At 40.0% G+C, this 27,681-nt stretch overlaps 2 protein-coding genes across 9 annotated transcripts in view; both read right to left on the bottom strand.

Annotated features, from left to right (window-relative positions):
- The window catches only part of LOC109407899 (eukaryotic peptide chain release factor subunit 1), a 92,563-nt gene that overhangs the window by 56,496 nt on the left and 8,386 nt on the right, over positions 1 to 27,681 (bottom strand). The window lies entirely within an intron of this gene.
- Positions 19,296 to 27,669, bottom strand: LOC115267400 (uncharacterized). Of its 5 annotated transcripts, XM_062842561.1 has the most exons (5): positions 26,396 to 27,669; positions 25,990 to 26,144; positions 21,525 to 25,670; positions 21,111 to 21,468; positions 19,296 to 21,045 (listed from the first exon to the last, which is right to left on the bottom strand). In XM_062842561.1, exons 2-3 carry the CDS (start codon positions 26,097 to 26,099, stop codon positions 24,485 to 24,487), a joined length of 1,296 nt encoding a protein of 431 aa, XP_062698545.1. In that variant the 5' UTR covers positions 26,100 to 26,144; positions 26,396 to 27,669; the 3' UTR covers positions 19,296 to 21,045; positions 21,111 to 21,468; positions 21,525 to 24,484. The 5 variants fall into 5 exon arrangements, with proteins under 5 accessions (XP_062698545.1, XP_062698544.1, XP_062698542.1 ...); XM_062842560.1 differs by having other exon boundaries at positions 19,296 to 19,711; positions 19,963 to 21,045; positions 21,525 to 27,669; XM_062842558.1 differs by having other exon boundaries at positions 25,990 to 27,669.

The raw sequence follows: 27,681 nt of genomic DNA, 5'->3' as shown, positions 1-27,681 counted from the left end.
CAACTACAGTTGCAACTAGGAACCGTGGAATCCACAGCATCCCCACAGTTTTCAAGGGAAGGAGTATTTGTTAGTAGGGTAGCTGGATAAGGTGTGGATCTAGGAACCGTCTATGGTAGGTGATATGATCCACTTATCAAATGAAATGAAATATACGTCGTGGTCTTCATCACGATTATGATTTGTTTGGTCGCGATGACCACCCCACACAATAGTAAGAGTAATGCACAAACGTCTATGGTCGTTCAATATGAAACGTGTCAACGCATTGGTCGTTTACTTAACCTTTCCGGACGCGCACCATCAAGCAACCGAAACTGCACCGCGCTCGCGCTGTAATCAAAGAGCGAGGTTTTTTGGTAGTGTTGTACTTTTTACAACAGAGCGCGCGCTGAAGGGTTAACCGTGAAAACTGACCAACCGCGCCCCCATCATTCTTACCTGAAAAACGTCCAGAAAAAATCCATAGTATATGAAACGATTCTATAGTACACGGTGTATAGAAGGTGATATATTCCCGAAATCTGACAGCTTTTTAATGACATAATTCAAATCGTTCATATGTGATCTAGTACTTCACACCAATTTGATCAACGTGAAAAACGATAAGAACGACGTCACATGTTTACATCCAAAATAGATGTTCACATATGTAGGTTACTAGACTAGGCTGCCTTGTGTTATTTATGCCGTGCTAGTATGTATTTATTTTAACTATGCAAAAAAATAGTTAAGATTACTATGATTTGACATTTCGTAAAATAGTAGGGTGGAGCGGGGCAAGATGGGTCACCTAAGGATGGACCACCATAACTTTGTAAATACAAATCGTATTGGTTTGTATTCGTCCGCTACTCTTTAATACACTAGTTAGCTATGCCAAAAGTCGATAAAAAGTTCATTAAATACAAAATATGATGTTAAACTAGCAGTTTTAAAAAGCGATCGATTTTGCGCCGTGAAAAAAGTCCGGGGCAAGATGGGTCACCTTTTAAGTAATTCAACGAAAAACGACAAAATATAAGATTAGTTCCGCATTCATATATGCTTCATATCCATACTGAGTAAACAAGAGCTCCTAGTAAACATTTTATAAATTTATTTGGAATATAGAAGTCTTTACGATTTGAGTGGTCCTAAGGCGACTTGAAAATCGATGTTTTCACAGAAAAATTATCATAATTTTATGTTATAATTTTGAGCGTTCATTCCGCTTGATTGAAGTCATTTATGAGATAGTCTTGTAATAGAAAATAATTATCTTTTGAATGCTCCAAAAATACGTTCAAAATTGAAGGTGACCCATCTTGCCCCGCAGCCGTTTATATGGAGATTATATGGAATGTATCGCATAAGAAAAATTACTAAAAACCATTTTATTTCCAATGATAGTGAATAATTTTTCAATCAATTCCCCAAACTTTTGTATATTCATGCTGGTCATCTAACGAAATTATTAATAGAATCAAAACATGAGTAATGCGCCCAAAAATGGCACTGACACATCTTGCCCCGCGACCCATCTTACCCCGCCCCACCCTAACCACAGTGAAACAGACGTAACTCTTGGAACAAATGCGTTAAAAAACGTCAAGGTAACGTAATCGCCCAATACTAATCAAGCTGTACTTGGACAAACAACCACTAGATGGTGGTAGTGATAAAGCAGGAACAAAAACTATGTGAGCGCCACGAGTGGAAAATTGACCTACCTTTAAAAAGCTGTTCGACGGAGTGTGAGTAGAGTGTGTCGTCTGTTTCTCTGTGTAGTAACCGTCACTACGACTAATTGTTAGCTTAAAAACCTTCTTTTTTATTCTATTTGACTACACGGAGAAAAAAATAAAGTCAAGTCAATCATATTGCGGTCCCAAACAAGCATATTTGTGCACTGACTTTTATATAATCCTATTTAGAGATTGTATTGCGCATATTATAATAGGTCGAAGAATAATGGAAGCTTGAATTAAGCAGAATTGATGATCTCTTTAGAACAAGAAGTGTGGTTGATTCAATCATAATATGCTTACATCAACAATATTTATGGTTGATGATTTGACAGTTCACTTACTGTCATGGTAGATTCAAGCATGTTTATGTTTAACTTGACCCTTAACTTGAGGCTTGAACTAACTATACCAGATGATTGATTTAAGGTGCTTCAAGCATACATAGAATGTTCTTCTTCTTATTCTTGGCGTAACGTCCTCACTGGGACAAAGCCTGCTTCTCAGCTTTTCTATGCTGTTCTATGAGCACTTCCACAGTTATTAACTGAGAGCTTTCTCTGCCAATGACCATTTTGCATGCGTATATCGTGTGGCAGGCACGAAGATACTCTATGTCCAAGGAAGTCAAGGAAATTTCCTTTACGAAAAGATCCTGGACCGACCGGGAATCGAACCCGTCACCCTCAGCATGGTCATGCTGAATACCCGTGCGTTTACCGCCTCGGCTATGTGGGCCCTTAGAAAATTGCTGTTATTTCATTCAAAAAATAATGAAAATCTTCAAATTTTTGCATAAACGCTTCCATAATAGTAGTATGTGTGTGCAATATGTTCTAAGTCTATTTAACGAAAGCTTACGCTCACTTCAACAACAGGTAGCAATGGGAAAATCTTGTTGAAAGAATGACTTCGTCAAAAAGGCCCTTTCTCCGTTGCAAAGACCACTTTTATCACTTTTTCTTATCGAAATATGTACCTCAGATCCAATAGGTACTTGAAAAAAAATTGGGGCAAAAGTTGAATTCATTTTGGGAATGAAAAATTAAAATTCGATGTAAACAAACGATTAACTTTATTACCCCGGACAGACATGTGATACGAGTGTGATTCCTGTACAACGGTACGCAGTGTCAGGAAAATTTTAACAAGACTGACTTGAACTGAGAGAATTTTCAGTATGGCACTCATTTCAAGCGCAATTGTACAGTGATTCTTGTATCACATGTGTGTCATAAGTATATCTTTATCTCACCATCGTTTTCGATACTTTCAATTGACGCCGCCATGATGAATCCTTGTGGCTGAGTAGATAGCAGCCAAAGTAATGACATATATGCTTGGTTTAATTGTATTATGGTTGGTATTCACAATTGTTGATTCAAACAAAACTTATGCTTACTATAATCATCAAATCGTTGTGAAATAACCATTTGAAATAATTATACCAAGAATATCAGCGATGCTTAGGCGAACTATCAAAAAAGTTATATTAATTAGACGATATTTCTGTCCGTGTATACCGATAGCTCTTCTTCACTAAATTTCATTGAACTGTAACATAAGTAATATCATAACATTTTTTCCCGCTCGTAATGAGAATTACACTTTAAAGAAGTTTTAAAGAAGCATGGAATGCGCTTAGCTATGTGATACAGTAGACGTTCGATAACTGCAACATGTTTACGTTTTACTTACCGAATGAAATTCGTTAACTGCAACGACTGACAAACGTCGAAGAACTGTCAGTCGCTGCAGAATGCAGCCAATGTGCATTAAGAAAACATCGCACTGCAACAAAAGTGCATGCGAAAAACATCGCATCGCTGTTGAAATTGAGGCCACAGACAAACAGACGTAACACCTTGAACGATTTTCATGAAAATCCATCGCCCAGTTCACACTACCATCACCTGGTGGAAAAGTTGCACGAATCACTGTGTTGTGCAATATCGTCAACAGAAGGCGCTAGTGTAAAACGTCAAACGCATAGAAAAACGATGCGCGCGCCTCTGGTTGTAAAAGCCACAACTATGAAGATTTAAAATGTTCGTTAAAAGCGTGGTCGATGAAAATTTCGTCACTGTTACGTCTGTTTGTCTGTGTTGAGGCCGTCGTTCTTAAGAAGCTTTCTACATTAGTACCTAAAGCAGCAAATGAATAACATACAATGTAACAAGTTTTATTTTTGTGTTACGTGTTCTATTTTAACCTGTTAATATTTCCCTAATAGAAATGCACATTTATAGTGCTCTGGAGTAATAGAGCATTTTGAGATATCATCTGTCTCTTATTCATGGCCTACATTTAGGTCATTTCGGGCTCTGAAATTAACTAGAAGACTTCACTAACAGAGACATCAAAGTGTAGACGTCTTCTAATCTAATCTAATAATCTAATCTCACACTAACGCAGCCATTACTTGAATGCATCCTGGAAAATGAAGACTTTTCAAGTCTATCATTTTTCTTGTCTAACGGCCAGGCCAACTGCGCAGCATGTACCGCAGAGAAGATTTCAAGGGATAGAAAGATTTCAACATAGCCAATATTTGAAAACATTCTACACCTTGAAATCGAGGGGAAAGATGGAAGCGTGGACCTCCCGTACCAAACGCTTCCAGATAACGATATAGATATGGGGCTGTCCATAAACCACGTGGTCATGAGGGGGGGGGGGGGGGGGGTCCGGCAATGACCATTTTGTATGGACGGATAAAAAAATTTGTATGGACTAATGACCACGGGGGGGGGGGGGGGGGGGTGTTGAGAAGTCCCAAAAAAATGACCACGTGGTTTATGGACAGCCCCTATTTAAACATGTTCGCATGTATTAATATGGTGATGTATACGGTGATTTGCTAAAAAAAATATTGTTCAGTGCGCCAGGAATGGTGGTAAGATTCTTCACTGAAAAGAGAATAAAGGATTAAGTAATATATACTGAATAAGGCATAAGTGATACGCTCGTTACAGTTACTATTTTTTAAAATATGATATTATTATACAATAAAATTACCTGAATCCTCCTGAAACAAAAAGGTTTATTAGCAGTTAAAAACAAAACATAAATTAAAACATGACCATTACAAAAATACATCAAATTTTAATCTTGTATGTAAAAATAGCAAGATTAAAATTTGATGCTATGTGGTAGATCTTACACCGTAACGCACCGTTCTAAGGTGATCTACCCACGTTACGGGAAAAGACATCAAAGTGTAGACGTCTTATATTTAAATTTGATTCAGGATGCCCCCTTAGGATTAGAAATTTCTACACCAAACTCAAGCTATGAAAGCAACTAATGCTGCGAACAAAAAGCAACCTGCCAGAGAAAATACGATTACAGGATTGACTGATGGACCAACAACATTTATAACGCCTCTTCATCCTGTCATCGGAAATTGTTATCCGCTAGGGTAACAGGGCAAACTATATGTTCTGTGTTGTGTATTTGTCCAAGTGTGATGTCCAAATTTATTTCGCATTTGTAGTGTTCTACTACAATATGTTCTATTTCAATATGCATTTGTAGTGATTCATTTTTTTGTAATAACAATTATATTTTTGTGAATTATTAACTTACCATCACTAACCTTTTCTATACATACCCCAAGTAACAATGACAGCTGAATAACAGCTCATTCAGTTAAAATTTTCAAAATCAAGCTAAAGAGCGGTTTGTTCATCCATTGTACAGCAATAATGTTTGTTGGGTACTACTACAAGCATGGTACAATCGAGAATGTAACATCATTGAACCACGCATACTTGTTATCTTCACCACATGGATAGTAGTTTATACTATGAAAAGTGCTCATACATAGTAGGTATTTTAAAAACACTGCGTGGTTAATTAAAAAAAAATAGATTCAAAACAACAATGTTTCAGTAAATTTTCCTGATTTTATGGTACACTCAACCAAATTTTATGCTTGTGAATTCAACAATGCGTTACTAGTTTTGATTACAATGAAATTGATTTCAGTGTATCTCGCCGCGTTCCAAAAATGGTGTCAATTGGATCAAAGATTGGCTGAGTTATAGCAGAAGCGTGCCCAGAATAGGAGCCCTGCCGAGATGGTTCCACCACCGACGAACCGACGTGACAGTGGCGATCCAAAACTGTCCCCCCTTAATTTAACGGTCGACCGGCGAAGCGAGCGATCGCTTATGTCAAATCAGCGCAGACGCAAACCGTTTCCTATATGAACACACGGGGGTTTGGTGTCGAGCTATCAAATCATCGCGAGCCGTTATAGAGGTGGCGATAGTGTTCGGCTATTTTTCATCATGGCGTCGCGGACAACAAATTTGAATTTATTTGTTCTAGCTGTCACGTCGGTTCGTCGGTGGTTCCACTTCCCTGTGATTTTTTTCAGATTTTTGGAACTTTATTTTGATACCTAAAACCAGTACAAAATGCGACAAGGAGTGATTCGACAAATCGCTCCCAAACAAACTTCAAATTGATTTTAAAATAGGCTCCCAGGCATCAACATTCTTGAAAATTTTGGGTTTCGGCTCAGTTGGCATCCAGATTCAGAATATGGAATTATCTCAACACCACTAAAGAAGCTAATTGTTAAAGTCATTGTTGCACCGCACTCTAGATTGGTTTCTTTTCGACTGTGTTGATTTTCTTACCAGCTTATAAAAAAAATCAGTACTTAATCAGATTTAATATCTGCGTAAGCCATGATCATCTGATTATTGAAATGTTTCATGAAATTGCGAATGAAATAATCAAAGATTGCCTTGGTGACTACGACGTTTAATCAGTTTATTCTGTTTACGCTTTTTAGTGAATCCCCTAAATTTTCTTACTTTTTAGTACATATGCACATTTAATTCTTCTTATAAACACAGCCACCACACGGAGAAAAAAATAAAGTCAAGTCAATCATATTGCGGTCCCAAACAAGCATATTTGTGCACTGACTTTTATATAATCCTATTTAGAGATTGTATTGCGCATATTATAATAGGTCGAAGAATAATGGAAGCTTGAATTAAGCAGAATTGATGATCTCTTTAGAACAAGAAGTGTGGTTGATTCAATCATAATATGCTTACATCAACAATATTTATGGTTGATGATTTGACAGTTCACTTACTGTCATGGTAGATTCAAGCATGTTTATGTTTAACTTGACCCTTAACTTGAGGCTTGAACTAACTATACCAGATGATTGATTTAAGGTGCTTCAAGCATACATAGAATGTTCTTCTTCTTATTCTTGGCGTAACGTCCTCACTGGGACAAAGCCTGCTTCTCAGCTTTTCTATGCTGTTCTATGAGCACTTCCACAGTTATTAACTGAGAGCTTTCTCTGCCAATGACCATTTTGCATGCGTATATCGTGTGGCAGGCACGAAGATACTCTATGTCCAAGGAAGTCAAGGAAATTTCCTTTACGAAAAGATCCTGGACCGACCGGGAATCGAACCCGTCACCCTCAGCATGGTCATGCTGAATACCCGTGCGTTTACCGCCTCGGCTATGTGGGCCCTTAGAAAATTGCTGTTATTTCATTCAAAAAATAATGAAAATCTTCAAATTTTTGCATAAACGCTTCCATAATAGTAGTATGTGTGTGCAATATGTTCTAAGTCTATTTAACGAAAGCTTACGCTCACTTCAACAACAGGTAGCAATGGGAAAATCTTGTTGAAAGAATGACTTCGTCAAAAAGGCCCTTTCTCCGTTGCAAAGACCACTTTTATCACTTTTTCTTATCGAAATATGTACCTCAGATCCAATAGGTACTTGAAAAAAAATTGGGGCAAAAGTTGAATTCATTTTGGGAATGAAAAATTAAAATTCGATGTAAACAAACGATTAACTTTATTACCCCGGACAGACATGTGATACGAGTGTGATTCCTGTACAACGGTACGCAGTGTCAGGAAAATTTTAACAAGACTGACTTGAACTGAGAGAATTTTCAGTATGGCACTCATTTCAAGCGCAATTGTACAGTGATTCTTGTATCACATGTGTGTCATAAGTATATCTTTATCTCACCATCGTTTTCGATACTTTCAATTGACGCCGCCATGATGAATCCTTGTGGCTGAGTAGATAGCAGCCAAAGTAATGACATATATGCTTGGTTTAATTGTATTATGGTTGGTATTCACAATTGTTGATTCAAACAAAACTTATGCTTACTATAATCATCAAATCGTTGTGAAATAACCATTTGAAATAATTATACCAAGAATATCAGCGATGCTTAGGCGAACTATCAAAAAAGTTATATTAATTAGACGATATTTCTGTCCGTGCATGAATACGACTCGAAACGTGCAACTTCGTCGGTGGTGCAACCGCCATGCTGATCGGCTCATCCGTTTATTATGAGTTTTGTTGCCTCAAAGGGACTTCAAACTCATTTTTATATATATAGATATATAGATAAATATATGCTAGTTGTCCCTACATTTTTTTTATTGCCATTGTTGTGGTGGTTTGACAACTTTTGAGTTCATTGCACTCTAGATTGGTTTTGCAATCATGATGAGTTTTTTTCCAGCTTATGTAAATTACATTACTTTTACAATTTTCCTAATTTTTCTGTTGATTTCTGTAACCTTTTCTACTTATAAACACAGCCATCATGAATATGAATCGAACCATACAACAGCCATGCTGATCGGTTCATCCGTTGACAACTTCATCTGGATGATGAGAGTGCATCTCCAAGTTTATTGTAGCGAAAACAAACAGATCCTTTTTTCTTGTAATGAAAATGTGTACGATCGCCTAACCCGTTTTGCGATCGTCCGTCCTTCCATTTCCATAGCAGTTTAACATGTTAATAAGGACTGGTACTTCACCAGCAAAACATCCTCTCCGTGTGCGGTCGGGTATAATTTACGACCCCAAAGAAAGGACCTTGTGTTTTTTTTTCTCCTAAACTCGTATATGGGTAATTCTCGCTGAGACCGTCCCACTATTTACACCTTGTCTTTAAAAATGTTTAAGGTGCCGATTTTCTGAAAGCCCTCGCCTAAAAAGTAAGAAAAATGCATTTGGTTACTCAAATTGATGGACCCCCCGTTAGTTAGAGCCACAACAATTTTTGCAGACCCCTCGATTTTGGTCAAATGGTGGCTCATTAAAACCGTTATAACTCGAAAGTTTCACCGAAAACCACCTCAAAACGAAATGTTGTTGAAAAGAGGAGAGATAGAGCTACTATTTCCAATAATAAAAAGTTGGGTCGGCCATATTGATTTTGGCCGCCATCTTGGATTTTTATACAAAAACATTTTTTTCACCATGAGGGCAACCACCGATTTTCGAAATTTTTGCATCAATTGAAAGCTGGGACATTTATACATAACATATCAAAAAATTAGAGATGTCTTTTTCTTCTTTCAAAAGTTATCTACAGTTTTGTAAATTGAGCCACGTGTTCTCCATACATTTCCATGCGCACCGGCAAAGACATGCAACAGCATCCGAGTTTACGCCTGCATGTATACACAAAGGCGCGTGTCGCAAAATTTGGCCAAATCGGAGGTTCGTTTCCATTTTTGACTGTTTCTCAATGATGCGGGCATTGTTTTTATAACTTTTTTAGTGTTTTGAAAAGCTTAAACCTTCAACTTTCCATTAGTGGGTTCAGAATTTTAATTCTTGTTCGTTAACACTGCAAAAAAACGCTGCATTTATGTAAACGGTCGGCACCGGGCCCAGTGCGCAAAAGTGGCAAGATTTACGAAACGGCAGATAACTTTTGAAAGAAGAAAAAGACATCTCCAATTTTTTGATATGTTATGTATAAATGTCCCAGCTTTCAATTGATGCAAAAATTTCGAAAATCGGTGGTTGCCCTCATGGTGAAAAAAATGTTTTTGTATAAAAATCCAAGATGGCCGCCAAAATCAATATGGCCGACCCAACTTTTTATTATTGTAAATAGTAGCTCTATCTCTCCTCTTTTCAACAACATTTCGTTTTGAGGTGGTTTTCGGTGAAACTTTCGAGTTATAACGGTTTTAATGAGCCACCATTTGACCAAAATCGAGGGGTCTGCAAAAATTGTTGTGGCTCTAACTAACGGGGGGTCCATCAATTTGAGTAACCAAATGCATTTTTCTTACTTTTTAGGCGAGGGCTTTCAGAAAATCGGCACCTTAAACATTTTTGAAGACAAGGTGTAAATAGTGGGCCGGTCTCAGCGAGAATTACCCATATGTCACCCGGAATACAAACAAAAAAGTCTTCAGCACGTGTCGGGCCCAATGTAGGTACATTTCATAAACTATGAGCTGAGATCCTCAAGTGTTGCTTTCACTTTTTCGAGTCATTCTTAAAATCCAGACTTTTCCGTTTTCCCCACTTCATCCGCAGTATTCCTAACAATTGGTGCCATTGTCTACACATCGTATATATTTACCAAAACAAATGTTGGTTTCTCCCTTAGCATTTCCTATTTCCATATCTCTAATAATTTCATCAAGAACGAAAATGCAAATTATTATTCAATTGATCGAGGAGAAGGGTAACGACGAGGAAGCTCTCAATTAATTATACTGTGGAAGTGCTCATAGAACACTACGCTAAGAGGCAGGCCTTTTCCCAGTGGGGACGATGCGTAAAAATGAACAAGATCATTGTTTTGGTAAAACTACAACAACATCAAACTTAATCATGATATGATTTTCTACAAAATCGTTCTTTGTTTGAAATCATTTTTATTCTTCGCGTTACGTCTCCACTGAGGTAAAGCCTGCTTCTCAGCTCCAGTATCAGTAGGTCGGCTCCAGAGGCACGTCCCGAGTAGGTGAGAAAATCTAACGAATAACACATTCAGTTATTAATAATTGAATTACTTAAGAACAAAAACTGATATTGGTTTGATTGAGATTAAGAGGTAAAACATCAGAAATAATATCAAAATCTATGGAAAAGTGCTCGATAATAGCTCGTTAAGATATTACAAGATCAAAACAATAGCAGACAAGATTTGTCGAACTTTTTATTGAAAAGATAAAAAAATGCGAACATCTACAGGGGATAAACAAAATGATCGGGACAGACAAAATTATCACATCTCAAAAAATGTTCAACTAGCTGTAACTTCTTGAAAAGTGTATAAAATATTCTCAAACTTTCACTGTAAGTTCAATAACTAGTTGTTTATCAGTGGTCCAAATTGGGAGATGATCCTGTTATTCTGCACGAAGTTATAAAGATTCTTGAAAAAGGTATAGCCAACTTTGAGCTGTTATACCTCCGGATTCAATGATCCGATTGCAACGAAATTTTGACCATTTATGACTTATATGATAAACTCTGAAAAACGTTTGAATTAATTTGAAATTTTCAACAAGAGAGAAAGTTATAGCGATTTCATTTATTTCTCGATTTTTTAGTAAATTGATCTATTTTTAATATGCATTTCATTACTTTTTCAATTTTATTTGAAAAAATTATCTGATCGTTATAATTTTCTTCCGTGTTAAGAATTTTAAGTTAAGTCAAAGGTTTTTCATAGTTCATCATATAAGTCATAAAAGGTCAAAATTTCATTGCATTCGGTTCATTGAATCCGGAGATATAACAGCTCAAAGTTGGGCATCAGACAATTATACCTTTTTCAAGAATCTTTATAAACTTCGTGGAGAATAGCCCGATCATTTCAAAATTTGGACCACTGATACACAACTAGTTGTTGAACTTACAGTGAAAGTTTGAGAATATTTGATGCACTTTTCGAAAAGATACAGATAGTTGAACATTTTTTCAAAAGTGAAAATTTTGACTGTCCCGATCATTTTGTCTATCCCCTAGCATCGAGTCTACGAACTTAGGATTCTCAGGCGGCGATGCTTACCACTCAACTGTTGTGAATATCATAGCAACAAGAGCATGAGGTTCTTCGTTTCCCCAGCTCAGAAAGGTGCACATGGCATTTCACTATAATTGAGCAATCCGTAGCGTGCGGTTGGCCAGGTTGGCCCCCGCCAAGGGCGCCAACCTCAGAGGGGCGCCGAGAAGGCCTAAGGCTGGAAAACAAAAAATGCTTATGTTTTTTTGGATATTATCAAAATTTCAGTATTTGAGATTGATAACATGTTTTTTACGGTTTTCCGTATTCTCAGAAAATGAGATTTTTCAAATTTATTTTGAGCATTTACCATGATGTTACATTGGAATTTATCTACTATTTTGTTTTGAGAAACTATTTAGGTTGTTTCTAATAAACAAAGCAAATACAATATACTTTCAAAATTCTGGTGAAAGTTTCTTTCTAAATATTCCCAAACATTCACACATTGAAATATTATCTAGGGAAAGTTATCTAGGAATTTTCTTCCAGATACTTTTATACCTTGAACCTACGCTTTCGAGCCTGGACAGAAAGGTTAAATACCTTTGTTCCTCCCAGGAAGAAGAACCTCGTTGGAGTGACATTAACTTTCTTAGCAAAGTCACTCCAAAGTCCCAACATATTTACTGCACATTTATACTACATACTTTACCGAACGGTTGGTACAAGATGTCCCGGTTCTTTAGCTTAATTGTGGAATTAAAATCCGGGCCTGGCCACTTTAATTCTTGTATTACATCTGTGTTGCAGGCCTTGGTAAGAGCAAGAAAAATGATAGAAGTAGTCGATTCTATCATTTTGCAGGATTGTTTCAATGAATGGCTGTGTATGTGTAGGTAGACAAGACTAAACTAGACTAGACAACAGATTTATTTGGTAGTTTGATCAAAGTTTCCTTTAGAAATTCTTTTTTAGAGTCCTTTAGAAAGAAGAAAGCTCTAATATCGCTTAGAAAACCATCCTTTGATTCCTTCCAAAATTGTCCCATGTTCACTACAGATTGCTCTATAAATTTCTTATACAATATCTCAGAGAAACTTTCATGAATTTTGTCATAAATTCCTCAAAACACCAAAAATTGTGAATTCGGCAAGAAATTTTGTTTCTTCATAACACCAAACTCCAACTTAAAAAAAAAAAAACTTTAATAACTACAAACTTTTGCAAATTTACAATGTTCAATTGACGTGGGGCGCCAATCTGAACGCTTGCCAAGGGCGCCATGGGACCACGCTACGGCTCTGTATGTGCTCCATTTCGTGCAGAAGAGCTAAATTTGTTCATAAGTAGAAATTTTCAGATATTTCGACAAGAACAAAAACTGATATCATATAACTTAGAGTTATTGGTGTAATATTCTTTAAATTTTCTAATAACACATCAAAATCACATCGAGCTATGACAGCAAAAATTGTTCGATTTGAGATTTGATTTAGATATTCTCGTCTGCCCGGGGTTCTCTTCCATTTGGGAAATTTGTGCCGTCAGCTCAGTTATCTATAAGCACTTCCACAGTTTTTAAGTTATTTTGAATTTTATTTGAAGATTATTAGCGGTAAAACTATAACGCTTGAACTTTTTAATTTTGCGCGTTATATCGACATCGTTGCATCTAAGGTACCTCGATTATCTGTACAATCATGGGGATGACCAGTGGAACTTACTGCCTTTTGCTTTTTAGGTCCGCTTTAGTGTAACATGTATCAAATTGGGTGAATCACAAACCCAAAATAATAAATCCAAAGGTTTGCACCAAAAACAAGAAAGAAATGCATATCAACAAAATAACTGCAACCACATGTGACAACAAACCCGCAACGATAGTTTCTTTCCATCGTCACCTCTCCGCATGCGGTCCATACTTGGGTCCATATATCCGAACACAGTCGAAAAGAAAGGTTTCTTTATTCGCCCCCAAAACAACGATTCGACCGCTTGGGAGTGTTGTCGTCGTCGTGATGATGCTTCCCGAAAGCAATGTCAAATTCGTTCGGGGTTTCAAAACATTGAAAAGAAATTCATTATTTTTACAGTCAGATTGAGATTTACGAGTAAATGAGTGTGATCCGAAGGTATAACTGTTTATTCTGAGCATAACAGTATTTTTACGGCAGTGAAAACAAATTAGAAGTACGATATTTCTGGGTCTGAAAATCGTTCAGGCGAAGTGGATAGCAAATCTAACCTAGAATATCCTACAATTCTAACCTCAACTCCTCACTTGCACAAGCCGGATCTCATTTTCCACGGGAATGGTGGAACAAAATGCAAAACTAATGCACGTGCGACCGAGGGAATTGAAAGTTCTACCATTCCCATTTAAAAAACTGTCGGATGTGGGTTGTAAGTAGGAAAAATAAAATAATTCCCCCAACAGATTATGTTGATAGGTATGTAAAAGAAGGTAAACATCATCAGTTCGGTATTTGCGCTACCGAAACAAAGATGGGTAACAGTATGTTTTGTTTTGCCCTTGAAAGCCAATTGCACAATCGGGTAGGTTTAGGAAAGTATACGCCTAATTGTACTGACTTGACAAAATACATGCTAGGCCAGGCATTCCTGTCGTCTCTCTTTGACGTGCTAAAGATAAAGGGCAAGAACAACTTTGAAAGTCTATATAAGCCATAGAGCAATCAATGAGGAACAATCTTTGAGTGAACGGAAACTCAGGCAGTAACTCTTGAGGTTCTTGAGGTTACTTTTAGTTCGGATACCGACCTCATTACATAGCAGAGAAAAGCTTTTTCCGTTGCATATCGTGCATAGCCGTGCATTGGTTATCTAATAACATCTAGAGTAGACCCTGCATTAGTAGCAAGTACTAACAACGTGCGCGAATCTAAAAATTATAATACGTCCGCGATCCGCGACTCGACAATTGTTTAAGTGATTAAAAGTGAAATTAGTTGCGTAAAGCTGGAGTTATCCATCGCCGTGCACCGAAAGTGAATAACTCTACACAATAATAAGTGAATATGTAAGTAAAGTTTGCCGCATTTAACTATAGTTGCACTACACTGGTGAGTAAATGTGAAAAAATAAGATGATATTAACAATATCGAGCTACCCACTGCTTCAGTAAGGTGGCCAAGGATTCGGTTCAACATTGCCACTGCCATGTGTCTTCAAATAGTGCTACAATGTGACGTTAAATTAATTTTATGCAATTCGGTATCATAATTTCTATTTTATACTACTCATTTCAGTATCATAATAGCCTCGTTGGATAAACGTACAACTCGTGCTGAAAAAATCTACTTTTTGCAACTCGTTACATAAATAACTATTTTTCCAGTGCGAAGCGTTTAGTTGAATTGGGTGTTCAGCTCATTGGATATGTATAATTAGTTTTAAAATGTTTTAGTTGTGGAGCCTCGTGGCCGTGCGGTTAGCGTCACCAAGCGTATAAACGTTCCATGCCATGGGGTGAGGGTTCGATTCCCGCTTCGAGGGATGAAACTTTTCGCAAAAAACTTTTCTTCCTCGTATCCACTGGTGCTCGTAATGTGTGTCGTGTCCGTTGTCTAGTGTTAAGTTTCGTTCAGTTTGTACAGCCTCTGGCTGAAGACGGTATCCGTGTCTTTTTTTTAATCGTATCATATAACTATGGATTTTATTAGAATTGCTGAATGATAGAACATTTTCAGGGAGATGAACCAGCCTCGGGCTGAAAATCTCCCTAATAAAGCTAATAATAATAGCATGCTCTTTATGGTGGCCCACACTTATACGTGCTTATAAGAAAAACAAAAATTTCAAAAAATGCCAAGTCTTACCTCCTAAATCAGTTATTTTGGAATCCCAGAAGCTACGTTAAAAATTTGAGCAAAATCGGCTGAGCCTAAGGGGGCGCTCAAAACGCTTGAAGTTTGTATGGGAAAACTTGGCCAAATGTATGCAGAAATTTTAAGTTTTCGAATTTTGCCGTTAGGTGGCGCTGTACGCGTTCAATAAATAAATCCTTTGGTATTATTGTAGGTGACTATATGCCAAAGAACTTTCTCGAAAGCCGCGAAGTGATCCGACGGCTGTGAATAAAGTTATATAGTCACCATCAATAATACCAAAGGGTTTATTTATTGAACGCTTACAGCGCCACCCAGCGGCAAAATTAGAAAACTTCAAATTTCTGCATACATTTGGCCAAGTTTTCCCATACAAACTTCAAGCGTTTCGAGCGCCCCCTTAGGCTTAATTGATTTTGCTCAAATTTTGAACGTATAGCTTCTGGGAGTCCAAAACAACTAATTTAGGAGGTAAGCCTTGTCATTTTTCGAAATTTTTGTTTTTCTTATAAGTGTGGGCCACCTTGCTCTTGCTGAATGCCCGGGTGATACTGCATCGGTTATACGGGTGGTAATTTTGTCTATTTCCTTCCAAAAAATCAAATCTGTATAATAGATCGCATCACCGACCGAACGGTGACTCCCAGATCTCCGATCCTTTCCAGCTAACAAATATCCCAATCCGTGCTGGTTGTGGTGATGCAGAGGCAGTGTTGGTAAAATCACACTTAAAGCACACTCATGAACCGCTCCTGTGTGAGCAAACTCGCGCGCTAGTTATAATCTATAGATTATGATTTGGTCGATAATTTCTCATCTATTTTGTTTCCATATCGTTGCATCGGTGACCATTTTCATCGTCTAGTTTTTGTTAGGGCCATCTCGCGTTTTTTCTTCACCCCAAATTTAATACCGGAAAAATATCGGGTCTGGTACGTTTGGCATAAGGCCGTTTGGCATAATGCCATTTGGCATAAAGACGTTTGGCATAAAGGACACTTGGCATAATGGACATTTGGCATAAAGGACATTTGGCATAAAATAATTTCAGTAAAAAATGAGCCACATACTTAACGTCAAAAAAGAAAAAGTATTCTAAAGAAGGATAATACATTATAATGCAATAATTTTTCTGAACATAATATGCAGACAAGGATGATTTGCTGGAAAGAACCATTACAGGAATCTAAATTGCTTGTATCGATAAAGAACAGCCGATATACAAAAGAAGGAACATTCCCCTTCCGGAAAAAAAAACAAATTCATGGAAGCAAAAGGTTATTTAGAAAATAAGAAATCCAAAATAATGCACCACTAACAAGTTTGCCTTCTTTCCATTGAAGGTTGTTCTTTAATTTTTCTCCAGAGGGAAAATATATTTCACATATTCTTTATGCCAAACGTCCTATATGCCAAATGTAATTTATGCCAAACGTACAGGGGATGGCCAAAATGTTTGGGATAGGCAGATTATTTTTCTCTCACAAAAAAGTTTAACATGCTGTAACTTTTCATAGAGTGCATCAAAAAATCTCAAATTTTGAGTGTTTGTCAACCTATTATATGTACATCATTGGTATAAATTTGGGCTCGATTGATTAATCTTTCGACGAGGAGTGCAGAGCGGTTCTGGAGGAGAAGGATGCAGCGCGGGCGGTAATGCTGCAGCATGGAACCCGACAGAATGTGGAGTGATACAGACAGAAGCGGAAGCAGCAGACCCGTCTCTTCCGGGAGAAAAAGCGCCGCCTGGAAGAAGCGGAGTGCGAGGAAATGGAACTGCTGTGCCGTTCACAGGAAACACGCAAGTTCTACCAGAAGCTCAACGCATCCCGCAAAGGCTACGTGCCGCAAGCCGAAATCTGCAGGGATAAGGACGGGAGCCTCCTGACGGACAAACGTGAGGTGATCGAAAGGTGGAAGCAGCACTTCGATGAGCACCTGAATGGCGAAGAGAATGTAGGCACGGAGGACCAAGGCAGCGGAGGAAATGACTATGTTGGTGCAGCAGAGGACGGGAACGAACCAACTCCCACGCTGAGGGAAGTTAAGGATGCCATCCACCAGCTCAAAAACAACAAAGCGGCTGGTAAGGACGGTATCGCAGCAGAACTCATCAAGATGGGCCCGGAAAAGTTGTCCACCTGTCTGCACCAGTTAGTAGTCAAGATCTGGGAAACCGAACAGCTACCGGAGGAGTGGAAGGAAGGGATAATCTGTCCCATCCACAAGAAAGGCGACAAGTTAATGTGTGAGAACTTTCGAGCGATCACCATTCCGAATGCCGCCTACAAAGTGCTATCCCAGATCATCTTCCGTCGTCTTTCACCTAAAGTAAATGAGTTCGTGGGAAGTTACCAAGCCGGTTTCATCGGCGGCCGGTCGACGACGGACCAGATCTTCACCGTACGGCAAATCCTCCAGAAATGCCGTGAATACCAGGTCCCAACGCATCACCTGTTCATCGACTTCAAAGCGGCATACGACAGTATCGACCGCACAGAGGTATGGAAAATTATGGACCAGAACAGCTTTCCCGGGAAGCTGACTAGACTGATAAGAGCAACGATGGACGGTGTGCAGAACAGCGTAAGGATTTCGGGTGAACTATCCAGTTCATTTGAATCTCGACGGGGACTACGACAAGGTGATGGACTTTCCTGCCTACTATTCAACATCGCCCTGGAAGGTGTTATGCGACGAGCCGGGCTCAACAGCCGGGGTACGATCTTCACGAAATCCAGCCAATTTGTCTGTATTGCGGATGACATGGATATTATTGCCCGAACATTTGGAACGGTGGCAGAACAGTACACCCGCCTGAAACGTGAAGCAGCAAAGGGCGGACTGGTGGTGAATGCGGCAAAGACAAAGTACATGCTGGTAGGTGGGACTGAGCGAGACAGGACAAGCCTTGGCAGCAATGTTACGATAGACGGGGATACTTTCGAGGTGGTAGAAGAATTCGTCTACCTCGGTTCCTTGCTAACGGCTGACAATAACGTGAGCCGTGAAATACGAAGGCGCATCATCAGTGGAAGTCGTGCCTACTATGGGCTCCAGAAGAAACTGCGGTCAAAAAAGATTCACCCCCGCACCAAATGTACCATGCACAGACGTTAATAAGACCGGTGGTTCTCTACGGACACGAGACATGGACGATGCTCGAGGAGGACCTGCAAGCACTCGGAGTTTTCGAGCGACGGGTGCTAAGGACGATCTTCGGCGGCGTGCAGAAGAACGGTGCGTGGCGGAGAAGGATGAACCACGAGCTCGCTGCACTTTATGGCGAACCCAGCATCCAGAAAGTGACCAAAGCCGGAAGGATACGATGGGCAGGGCATGTTGCAAGAATGCCGGACAACAACCCTGCAAAGTTGGTGTTTGCTTACCATCCGGTTGGTACAAGAAGGCGTGGAGCGCAGAGAGCACGATGGGCGGACCAGGTGGAGCGTGATCTGGCGAGTGTTGGGCGTGACCGACGTTGGAGAGCTGCAGCTGCAAATCGAGTATTATGGCGGCAAATTGTTGATTCAGTATTATCATGAATTTGATGTTCACTAAATAAATGAATGAATGATTAATCTTTCGCAAAGTTAGAACCGTTCGGGTAAAACACTATTTTTTAGACAACTCATTTTTGAGCTGTCATATCTCGGAAACCAGTGAACCGAATTGAATGAAATTTTGAACGTACACTAACAATATGTAAATGCTTCACAAACTATTAAAACATAGATACTTTTTGAACGTTGAAAAAAGTTATCATGGATTGACACTTTTTGGATTTTTCTCGAAAAAATGTAATTTTTTTATGTCAATGTCAATAAATTTTAGTGTTGATGTCCAAAGATTTTCCACATCTGTTCTCAAGTTATCTTTAATCGGATATATTAGAGCCTATTTAGATTAAAGGAAGAACACATTTAGTAATTTTTATGGTGGTATTGTAATATTGGCTTATTGTCCTCAATATGGGTAAAAATTTCAACCCGGTATAACTTAATTCGCCGTGAGAAAATATTACATTTTATAACATTGTATTAAGTATCAATATATTGTTGATAAACGTTAAAAAATTCATTCAATTCGGTTCACTGGTTTCCGAGATATGACAGCTCAAAAATGAGTTGTCTAAAAAATAGTGTTTTACCCGAACGGTTCTAACTTCGCGAAAAATTATTCAAACGAGCCCAAATTTGTACCAATGATGCACATATAACAGGTTTGTCGTGAACTCGCGGGCTGCGGTTGGGCTCGTCGTCTTCGCTGCCGATGCGGGAGCCATCCAAGTGCTCCATCGTACTCCGTTGCTCCGATGGGGAGATCCTCAACCCTTGTGGAAACTGGTAGAAAATGTTTCTAATAACTCTTTTGAAAGTGCAAATAGCTTTCTTATGAAAGCTATAAGCAATTTTGATGTGGGAATTTCCCACATAACTTCGATCAACTCTTAGTGGGACAGTATCAAAACTCTTGTGTGGATTTCAATACCAACTCTTAGTGGAACGGTATCACAACTCTTGTGGATTTGGTATGCAAATACCGCTGGCATCACGCTTCAACAAGCGTGAATTGCGCGCCAAGTTTCACGTACCAGTTTGCGTGGCGCGATGGATTGATGCGCCCGGGCTACCCTGCCGATGGTTCGATCGAATGGTTGCTCCTAGCAACCGTTGGTTCCGCGCTCTTTTCCACGCTTGGGTACGGCTGGCTCGATGGGTGCTCGAGGGTGATTATCGCTGGTGGGTTGCTTGAGAGGCGGTTGCCTTACTCAAGTGATGTATCCGCTTTGCCGTCCGATTGTTGAATCTCGCAGGAGGCCGCGCACCGCGACCTATATAGCAGCCGAGTCGCTTGCTGTGGTAGTTGCCCCTAGCAACCACGTGTCGCGCGCCGCGCCGCGTACTGCTGGCTGTCTGCTGGTTCGGGTGGTGGTTGCTTGTGGCAACTGCGGGTTTCGCGCCGCTTTCTTCGCTCGCTGGCTAGTAGCTGGATGTTTGCTAACTTGTAGGAGAAGTTGCAAACGTGTCGCCGTCCGAATGTTGAATGCTCTCAGTCCAGAATTGCCGGCGTATTTATAGCAGTCGCGTGGAGGGGAAATTCTTCTAGATTCCCCTCACGGCCTTGAAATTTGCGCTTTTTTTTTCTTTTTTTTTTTTTATTATGTCAATGCGCAAAACTTTCAGTTTCAGTTTCTTAGTTTACTAGAAATAATTGTAAAGGATTTTCTCGTTAGATACTCAAAAGAAATGTTTTTTTTTTTTTATATACATTTATTTTTCTAAATTTACAACTATTCTAATGAATATTTATTGTACCTCTACATATCTCCACAATACCCCTTTCCCCTACTCTTTATTCAAAAATGGAGAATAGTATCATATCCTTAAATCTATTTGGTTTCCTGATAATTCTATGAGGTCGCCCGGATTCATTGATTGGGCTGGATGCTGAAACTTCTGTCCCAGCTCCTTCGGGATCATTCTCTAGTTCAGTACCACTGGACGTTTGAAGAAGCATTTGGTCATTCTCTTCGGTCTCCTGTTGGGTAGGATGCTCCGATCCAGAAGTCAGGTGGACGGGTATCTTTTTAACATCTTGGGCATTTCGTGAGTACTGAACTCCTCTCTCGCTTCGTACTACTACTTTGGCCCCTTCTCTGGCAATCACGGTAAACCTGATGAAGAAAAAAGGTTGAATTTCAACTGAACTTTTTTTTTTTTTATTTTTGTTTTTTTTTACCTTTCTGCAGAAAATGTTGGGTCCGATTTGTGCTTCTTCTGCTGCGCAATGAATACTCTATCGCCAACAGCGATATCCGAATATTTTGCTCCCCGTCGCGAGTCCGCATAGATTTTACTTTCCAATTTAGATGACGCGTCCTTCTCCCGAATATCTGTCCTATCCAACTGCTCCGCTGAATTTGAACTCCAGAGGCATGGAAATGTACCTCTACATTTCCATCCCACAAGCATTTCGAAGGGAGTTACGCCTAGTCGTGACAAAGGTCGTACTTTGTTGTGCATGTGCAAGTACTGGTCGAGTGCCGTCCTCCAATTCGTCCTATCCAGTTTAGAAGCCGCTAGTGCATCCTTTATACCTTTGGTAAAAAAATAGTGTAAGTTAGAATTAAACTATACCTATATATATATATACCTTTGTTTTGACGTTCGACAGCTCCATTTGACTGTGCACTCAAGGGGATTGATTTGCGAATCGCCACTCCTTTGTCCTCCCAAGTTTTAATGAATTTATCACTTTGGAAGGGTGGGCCATTGTCGCTATGAATAGCCAGTGGGTAGCCCCAGACCTCAAATATCCGCATAAGGGCTTCGTTGGTGGCGTCAGCGTCTGTACGTTTCATCTCGATGACATGTAGATAGCGAGAATATGTATCCACAATTACCAAAAACTCCCCGTATCCAAATTCTTGATCAGCAAAAAAGTCGATTTGGAGTATTTCCCAAGGTCCATTTGGAAGCTCTCTGCTTGTTAATGGAAGTGGTGCGTTTTTATGAGATAGTCTTAGGCATGTTTCACATCCTTTCACGTATTTTTCGGCATCTTTGCTCATTTTCGGCCACCAAAAATAATTCCTCAGAATTCTTTTCATTGATGCTGCTCCCATGTGGCCCTGGTGAGCAGTTATGAGAGCTTTATCACGAAGTTTGTTCGGCAAGACTACACGATCTTCTTTGAATATAAGTGATCCAAGGGTTCTGAGATACTTTGCTTGAGATTCATAGCAACGGAGATGTCCCTCCCATTGTCCCGTTTTGAGGGCTTCTCGGACTTCCGATTGTTCCACGTCTTCCTCTGCTTGAACTTCAATCTCATTCCACGATAAATCCATCTCGCCGGCATCTAGCAAATATAGCAGATGTCGATCTGCGGCATCGTCAAACGGTTCTGTGAGCGGAGTGTCTCCAATCAATCTCGATAATGTATCTGCCAAATTTTCATTTCCCGGAATCCGTTCTACTGTGAAATTGTATGGCTGCAGCCTCAGCGCCCACGCTTCAGCACGAGAAACTGCTCTCTTCCCAATGCGATGCATTCCACCAAATATGAATTCGTTCGATTCTGCATCCGATCTTATCGTAAACTCGATACTCATTAGGTAAGTAGAAAACTTTTCGACTCCCCAAACCATCGCCAGAGCCTCTTTTTGTGTGTGGGGGTATTTCATTTCAGTAGCTGACAATGCTTTTGAAGCGCATGCAATTACACGGGGGTTTGCGTTTGCGTCAAACTGGACAAGCACTGCACCCAATCCATGTGGGGAGGCGTCTACAAAAAGCTCTGTTCTGTCATTTCGGTTGTAGTAACCGAGGGTCTGAACTGTTTTCCAGGCATTGCAAGTGAGATCTACAAATTCTGCATCATGTTCTTGTCCCCAATAGAAGTGGTCAGCTTTGGCTAGTTCTCTAAGATGTCGAGTTTTATCTGCTCGTTGAGGTATAAACCTTTCTATGAAGTTTATCAAGCCCAAGAAGCTTTTTACTTCTGCTTGGTTTTGTGGTCTTCGGAAATTCTGGATAGCTTGAATTTTACTATCATCCACGCTCCATCCTGACTCAGACAACTTAAATCCCAGAAACGTGACCTCTTGCTTACTTAACACACATTTTTCTGTATTAATGTTTACGTTGTGGTCCTGTAGTCTTGCCATGACCGCATTCAAGTTTTTGTCGTGTTGTTCTTTCGTGGCTCCAAAAATAAGTACGTCGTCCAAGTAATTAACTACTCCTTCACAATCCGAAAGGATCGTTGTCTGCATAATTTCCTGGAAAATATCAGGGGCATTGCAGAGTCCAAACGGTAACCGACAACATCTGTACATGGCTTCACCAGAGAAAAAATTTGTCAAATGACGGCAGCTTTCGTCGAGAGCAACGTGGAAGAACGCGCTTTTCAGGTCGATAGTTGAAAACCACTTGGCTCCATGTAGTTTCATTAATATATCTTCGAACGTTGGCATTCTAAACGGAGTCCTGTGAATGCACTTATTCGGTCCTCGTAGATCTACGACTAGACGAATATCGTCTCTACCTTTTGGAACAACCAGAAGCGAAGAGCAGAATGAGCGATCCATATCATCTGTCACAACTTCAATGATGCCCAATGATAGCATTTCGTCCAATTTTCGTTTCGTGAGTTCTTGGTAGGCGGCTGGGATATGAGTGTAAACGTTCCTGGCAGGGGGCATCTCTTTGTTATAGTGCAAAACGACTGGTGGTACATTGAATTTGGGGAACTCGGGTACTAGCTCGTTAGCTATTGAATTTACCGTGGCAAATTCACAAGGCCAATGAATATCATCTACTGGTATGGATAGGCCTACGACAAGAACACTGTATCTTGTAGAGGTGTTGAATCCTAGCAAAGCTCTTCCTTCATCCACCACATAGAATTTTTCAACGAGAACGGGCCTGTCTTTTGACACATATAGCTCTGCCGAAAAAGTGGCCACGACTTTGATATTGGAAGATGCAGCATATGCTCTGAGCTTAGTGTCTGTAGTATAGCTCAGGTTTATCAACTTGCTGCGTATTGAGTCTTTTTTGACCATTTTCTCAAATTGCGTCTTCGTGATCGTATTGACTTGTGCCCCAGAATCTATGAAAAATATTATGCGAAAACCTGCTACTCTTCCTACCACGAAAGCATCTTCTTCCGTCTGACAAATTGTAGGCATCGATATAACCTTGTCGATGACTAGTGGAACGCTTTCTGTACTGGTCTGAATCTGAAATGTGCATGTAAAAAATCTTCTTAGTTTGAGTTTTTTTTTTGTTAAGCCTTACTTGGGTCGATATTTCTATTTATAACTATCTTTTCAATTAAATATTAACCCTAGTCGTGCATTATTGGGATAACAATGACCCAGAGGCACGCTGAGCATACACTATGTCATCGGGGCGAATGTTAGCTAATGCACGAAGAAAGTTAATATTCGATTGTGCACCTCTTCTTTTTTTTTACGATATATTCAATAAAAACCAATAGATATTCGACCCAAGCTGTTTTTCTTTTTAATAGTTCTTTTTTTATTATTTTCGTTAAATTCAAATATATATTATTCAATTTCTCAAAATATCCAATGCAATTACATATTAATCAATTTCACTCACATCAACTGGTGCAGATTCATTCGTTTCTGCTTCGTTCTTGATAGCTGCAACTTTTCGAGGAGGCGCTTCATTGCTCTCTGCAGCGAATCGCTTAATCCCGGTTCTGGGGCTGCCTTGGGAGGGGCAACAACGTGCTAGGTGCCCTTGTTGCTTACAGATGTGGCAGACCTTGTCGATGACTGGACACTGCTCAGAACCATGGTAGACGCTAGCACAACGCCAACATGAACTGTTTTTCGATATTTGGTTGCGCACTGGGGTACGATGATATAGTCCTCTTCCTCGACTCGCATTATTGAATCTTCCGAACGGGCTTCGGTGAGACTGTCCGTGTTGGCGAGCATAATTGGCAACTGTCGCTATCGTTGCTGGTCTCTGCGGCTGGTGCATCTTCTGGAATTCTTCTTCATTGGATTGCTCTGTATCGTGATCGCGAACCAAATCGATTAGATCGTTCAGCGTACCTTGCCGAACCCAATTGCGATGGGCAAGCGTGCGCACTCGTTTGTCGGTTGAACTTTTCATCAAGGTACGTGCCACGGCTTCCATTTCGTCGTCCTCCTTGTCGTAGCCGCAAAGTTTGGCAGATGCCGCCACTCGACGGACAAATAGGATATTTGTTTCTCCAGCTTGTTGTACCATATTCAGAAGCTTGCTTCGTTGTGAAAGGGTGTAGGCCCTTGACCCAAAATAGCAATCCAATCGGGCAATTGCATTTGAAAATGGATGACTGACTTCATGTGGCATGCCTGTTACGGAACTCGTCCCTTGGAATAATTCCAACAGCTTCGGTCCGGCCTTGATCTTGAATACATCCATTTTTGTGTTCTCGTCGTTAGCTTGGATCAGATTCAGTGATGCTACTAGAATATTCTTCCAATATTCGTAGCCTTTCTTGTCAATGTCCGTTTCACCGTCTGATGGAACGCACTCAGGGATACTCATCGTACTCAACGACATGTTGTTCACGCTGGCAAGAAGAGTTTCTCCAACCGCACCAAAGGGTTCTGTGGTGCTAGTTCGAACTGATTCGAACGGGTAGGTTGGCTTCGAGCTAGTCGCTGAGTGCAATAAAGCATCCTTCTCGTTCCGTAGCTGGGTTAACTCCTTTCTCATGAACGATATTTCTTCCAGGAGCATCTTCTTCGTAACGCTTTTCTTGGACTTCCTGTGAAATTGACATAATAAATTGCTCTTAAAATTCGTCGAATAACCTTTGCCTTTTTTTTTGTTCTAGTCTAAGTCTGGCACGATTTTTAGATCAGATTCTGCCTTCACATCAGAATCGAATATTAACTATATTATTGCAAAACTTTCAGCAAACATCACCTTCTCATTGATGTTTAGTTTTGTTAATGGCACTTGGTCTTTAAAGCAATAAAAACTTCGCCTTCTCATCGAAGTATTTTTTTTACTAAGCACACCGTCTTCCCACCGGAGGCTTGGGTATTGAATGGCACTTTTATTCATAGTTACACTATACTCACCGCTTCGATGACTTTTCCGTCGTACCGACTGCGTCATTGTCGTGAACTCGCGGGCTGCGGTTGGGCTCGTCGTCTTCGCTGCCGATGCGGGAGCCATCCAAGTGCTCCATCGTACTCCGTTGCTCCGATGGGGAGATCCTCAACCCTTGTGGAAACTGGTAGAAAATGTTTCTAATAACTCTTTTGAAAGTGCAAATAGCTTTCTTATGAAAGCTATAAGCAATTTTGATGTGGGAATTTCCCACATAACTTCGATCAACTCTTAGTGGGACAGTATCAAAACTCTTGTGTGGATTTCAATACCAACTCTTAGTGGAACGGTATCACAACTCTTGTGGATTTGGTATGCAAATACCGCTGGCATCACGCTTCAACAAGCGTGAATTGCGCGCCAAGTTTCACGTACCAGTTTGCGTGGCGCGATGGATTGATGCGCCCGGGCTACCCTGCCGATGGTTCGATCGAATGGTTGCTCCTAGCAACCGTTGGTTCCGCGCTCTTTTCCACGCTTGGGTACGGCTGGCTCGATGGGTGCTCGAGGGTGATTATCGCTGGTGGGTTGCTTGAGAGGCGGTTGCCTTACTCAAGTGATGTATCCGCTTTGCCGTCCGATTGTTGAATCTCGCAGGAGGCCGCGCACCGCGACCTATATAGCAGCCGAGTCGCTTGCTGTGGTAGTTGCCCCTAGCAACCACGTGTCGCGCGCCGCGCCGCGTACTGCTGGCTGTCTGCTGGTTCGGGTGGTGGTTGCTTGTGGCAACTGCGGGTTTCGCGCCGCTTTCTTCGCTCGCTGGCTAGTAGCTGGATGTTTGCTAACTTGTAGGAGAAGTTGCAAACGTGTCGCCGTCCGAATGTTGAATGCTCTCAGTCCAGAATTGCCGGCGTATTTATAGCAGTCGCGTGGAGGGGAAATTCTTCTAGATTCCCCTCACGGCCTTGAAATTTGCGCTTTTTTTTTCTTTTTTTTTTTTTATTATGTCAATGCGCAAAACTTTCAGTTTCAGTTTCTTAGTTTACTAGAAATAATTGTAAAGGATTTTCTCGTTAGATACTCAAAAGAAATGTTTTTTTTTTTATATACATTTATTTTTCTAAATTTACAACTATTCTAATGAATATTTATTGTACCTCTACATATCTCCACAAGGTTGATAAACAGTCAAAATTTGAGATTTTTTGCTGCACTCTATGAAAAGTTACAGCATGTTGATTTTTTTTGTGAGAGAAAAAAAGTTGCCTATCCCAAACATTTTGGCCACCCCCTGTACTAGACCCAAAAATATCTAATCAGATGAATAGTTTGGCAATTCTATGTCCACATTGAAACGCTTTTGTTAATACATCTTTTATCAAGAAGGAATAATGTTGTTTACTGTTATAAAATAATTCAGTTAAAGGGCAGCTGATGTATTGTAATCCAGAATAAACCTACAGAAAATGTCTTAATAAAAAGTTAACTCTAGTTCAACTAACTAGACAAAATAAAAAGTGTTATTATATTTTACCAATGATTTCATCCTAATCTTGACCCTAATATAGTTATGCGCTTAGTGTAAGTAGACGCCGCTTATGATTTTGGTTGGACAATGACCAAAAATAGTGTTTTTTCGACAATAGTCACATACTATGCCCTACGACATTGACGATTCTATTGTCTATGGCTCACCTATTTCGCGCCACCCAGCAGGGACT

The sequence above is a fragment of the Aedes albopictus genome, chromosome 3 (assembly GCF_035046485.1).
Source record: "Aedes albopictus strain Foshan chromosome 3, AalbF5, whole genome shotgun sequence".
NCBI classification, from domain to species: Eukaryota; Metazoa; Arthropoda; class Insecta; order Diptera; family Culicidae; genus Aedes; species Aedes albopictus.
Note: the sequence above shows the minus strand (reverse complement) of the source record. Positions and strands in the feature narration are given on the sequence as shown.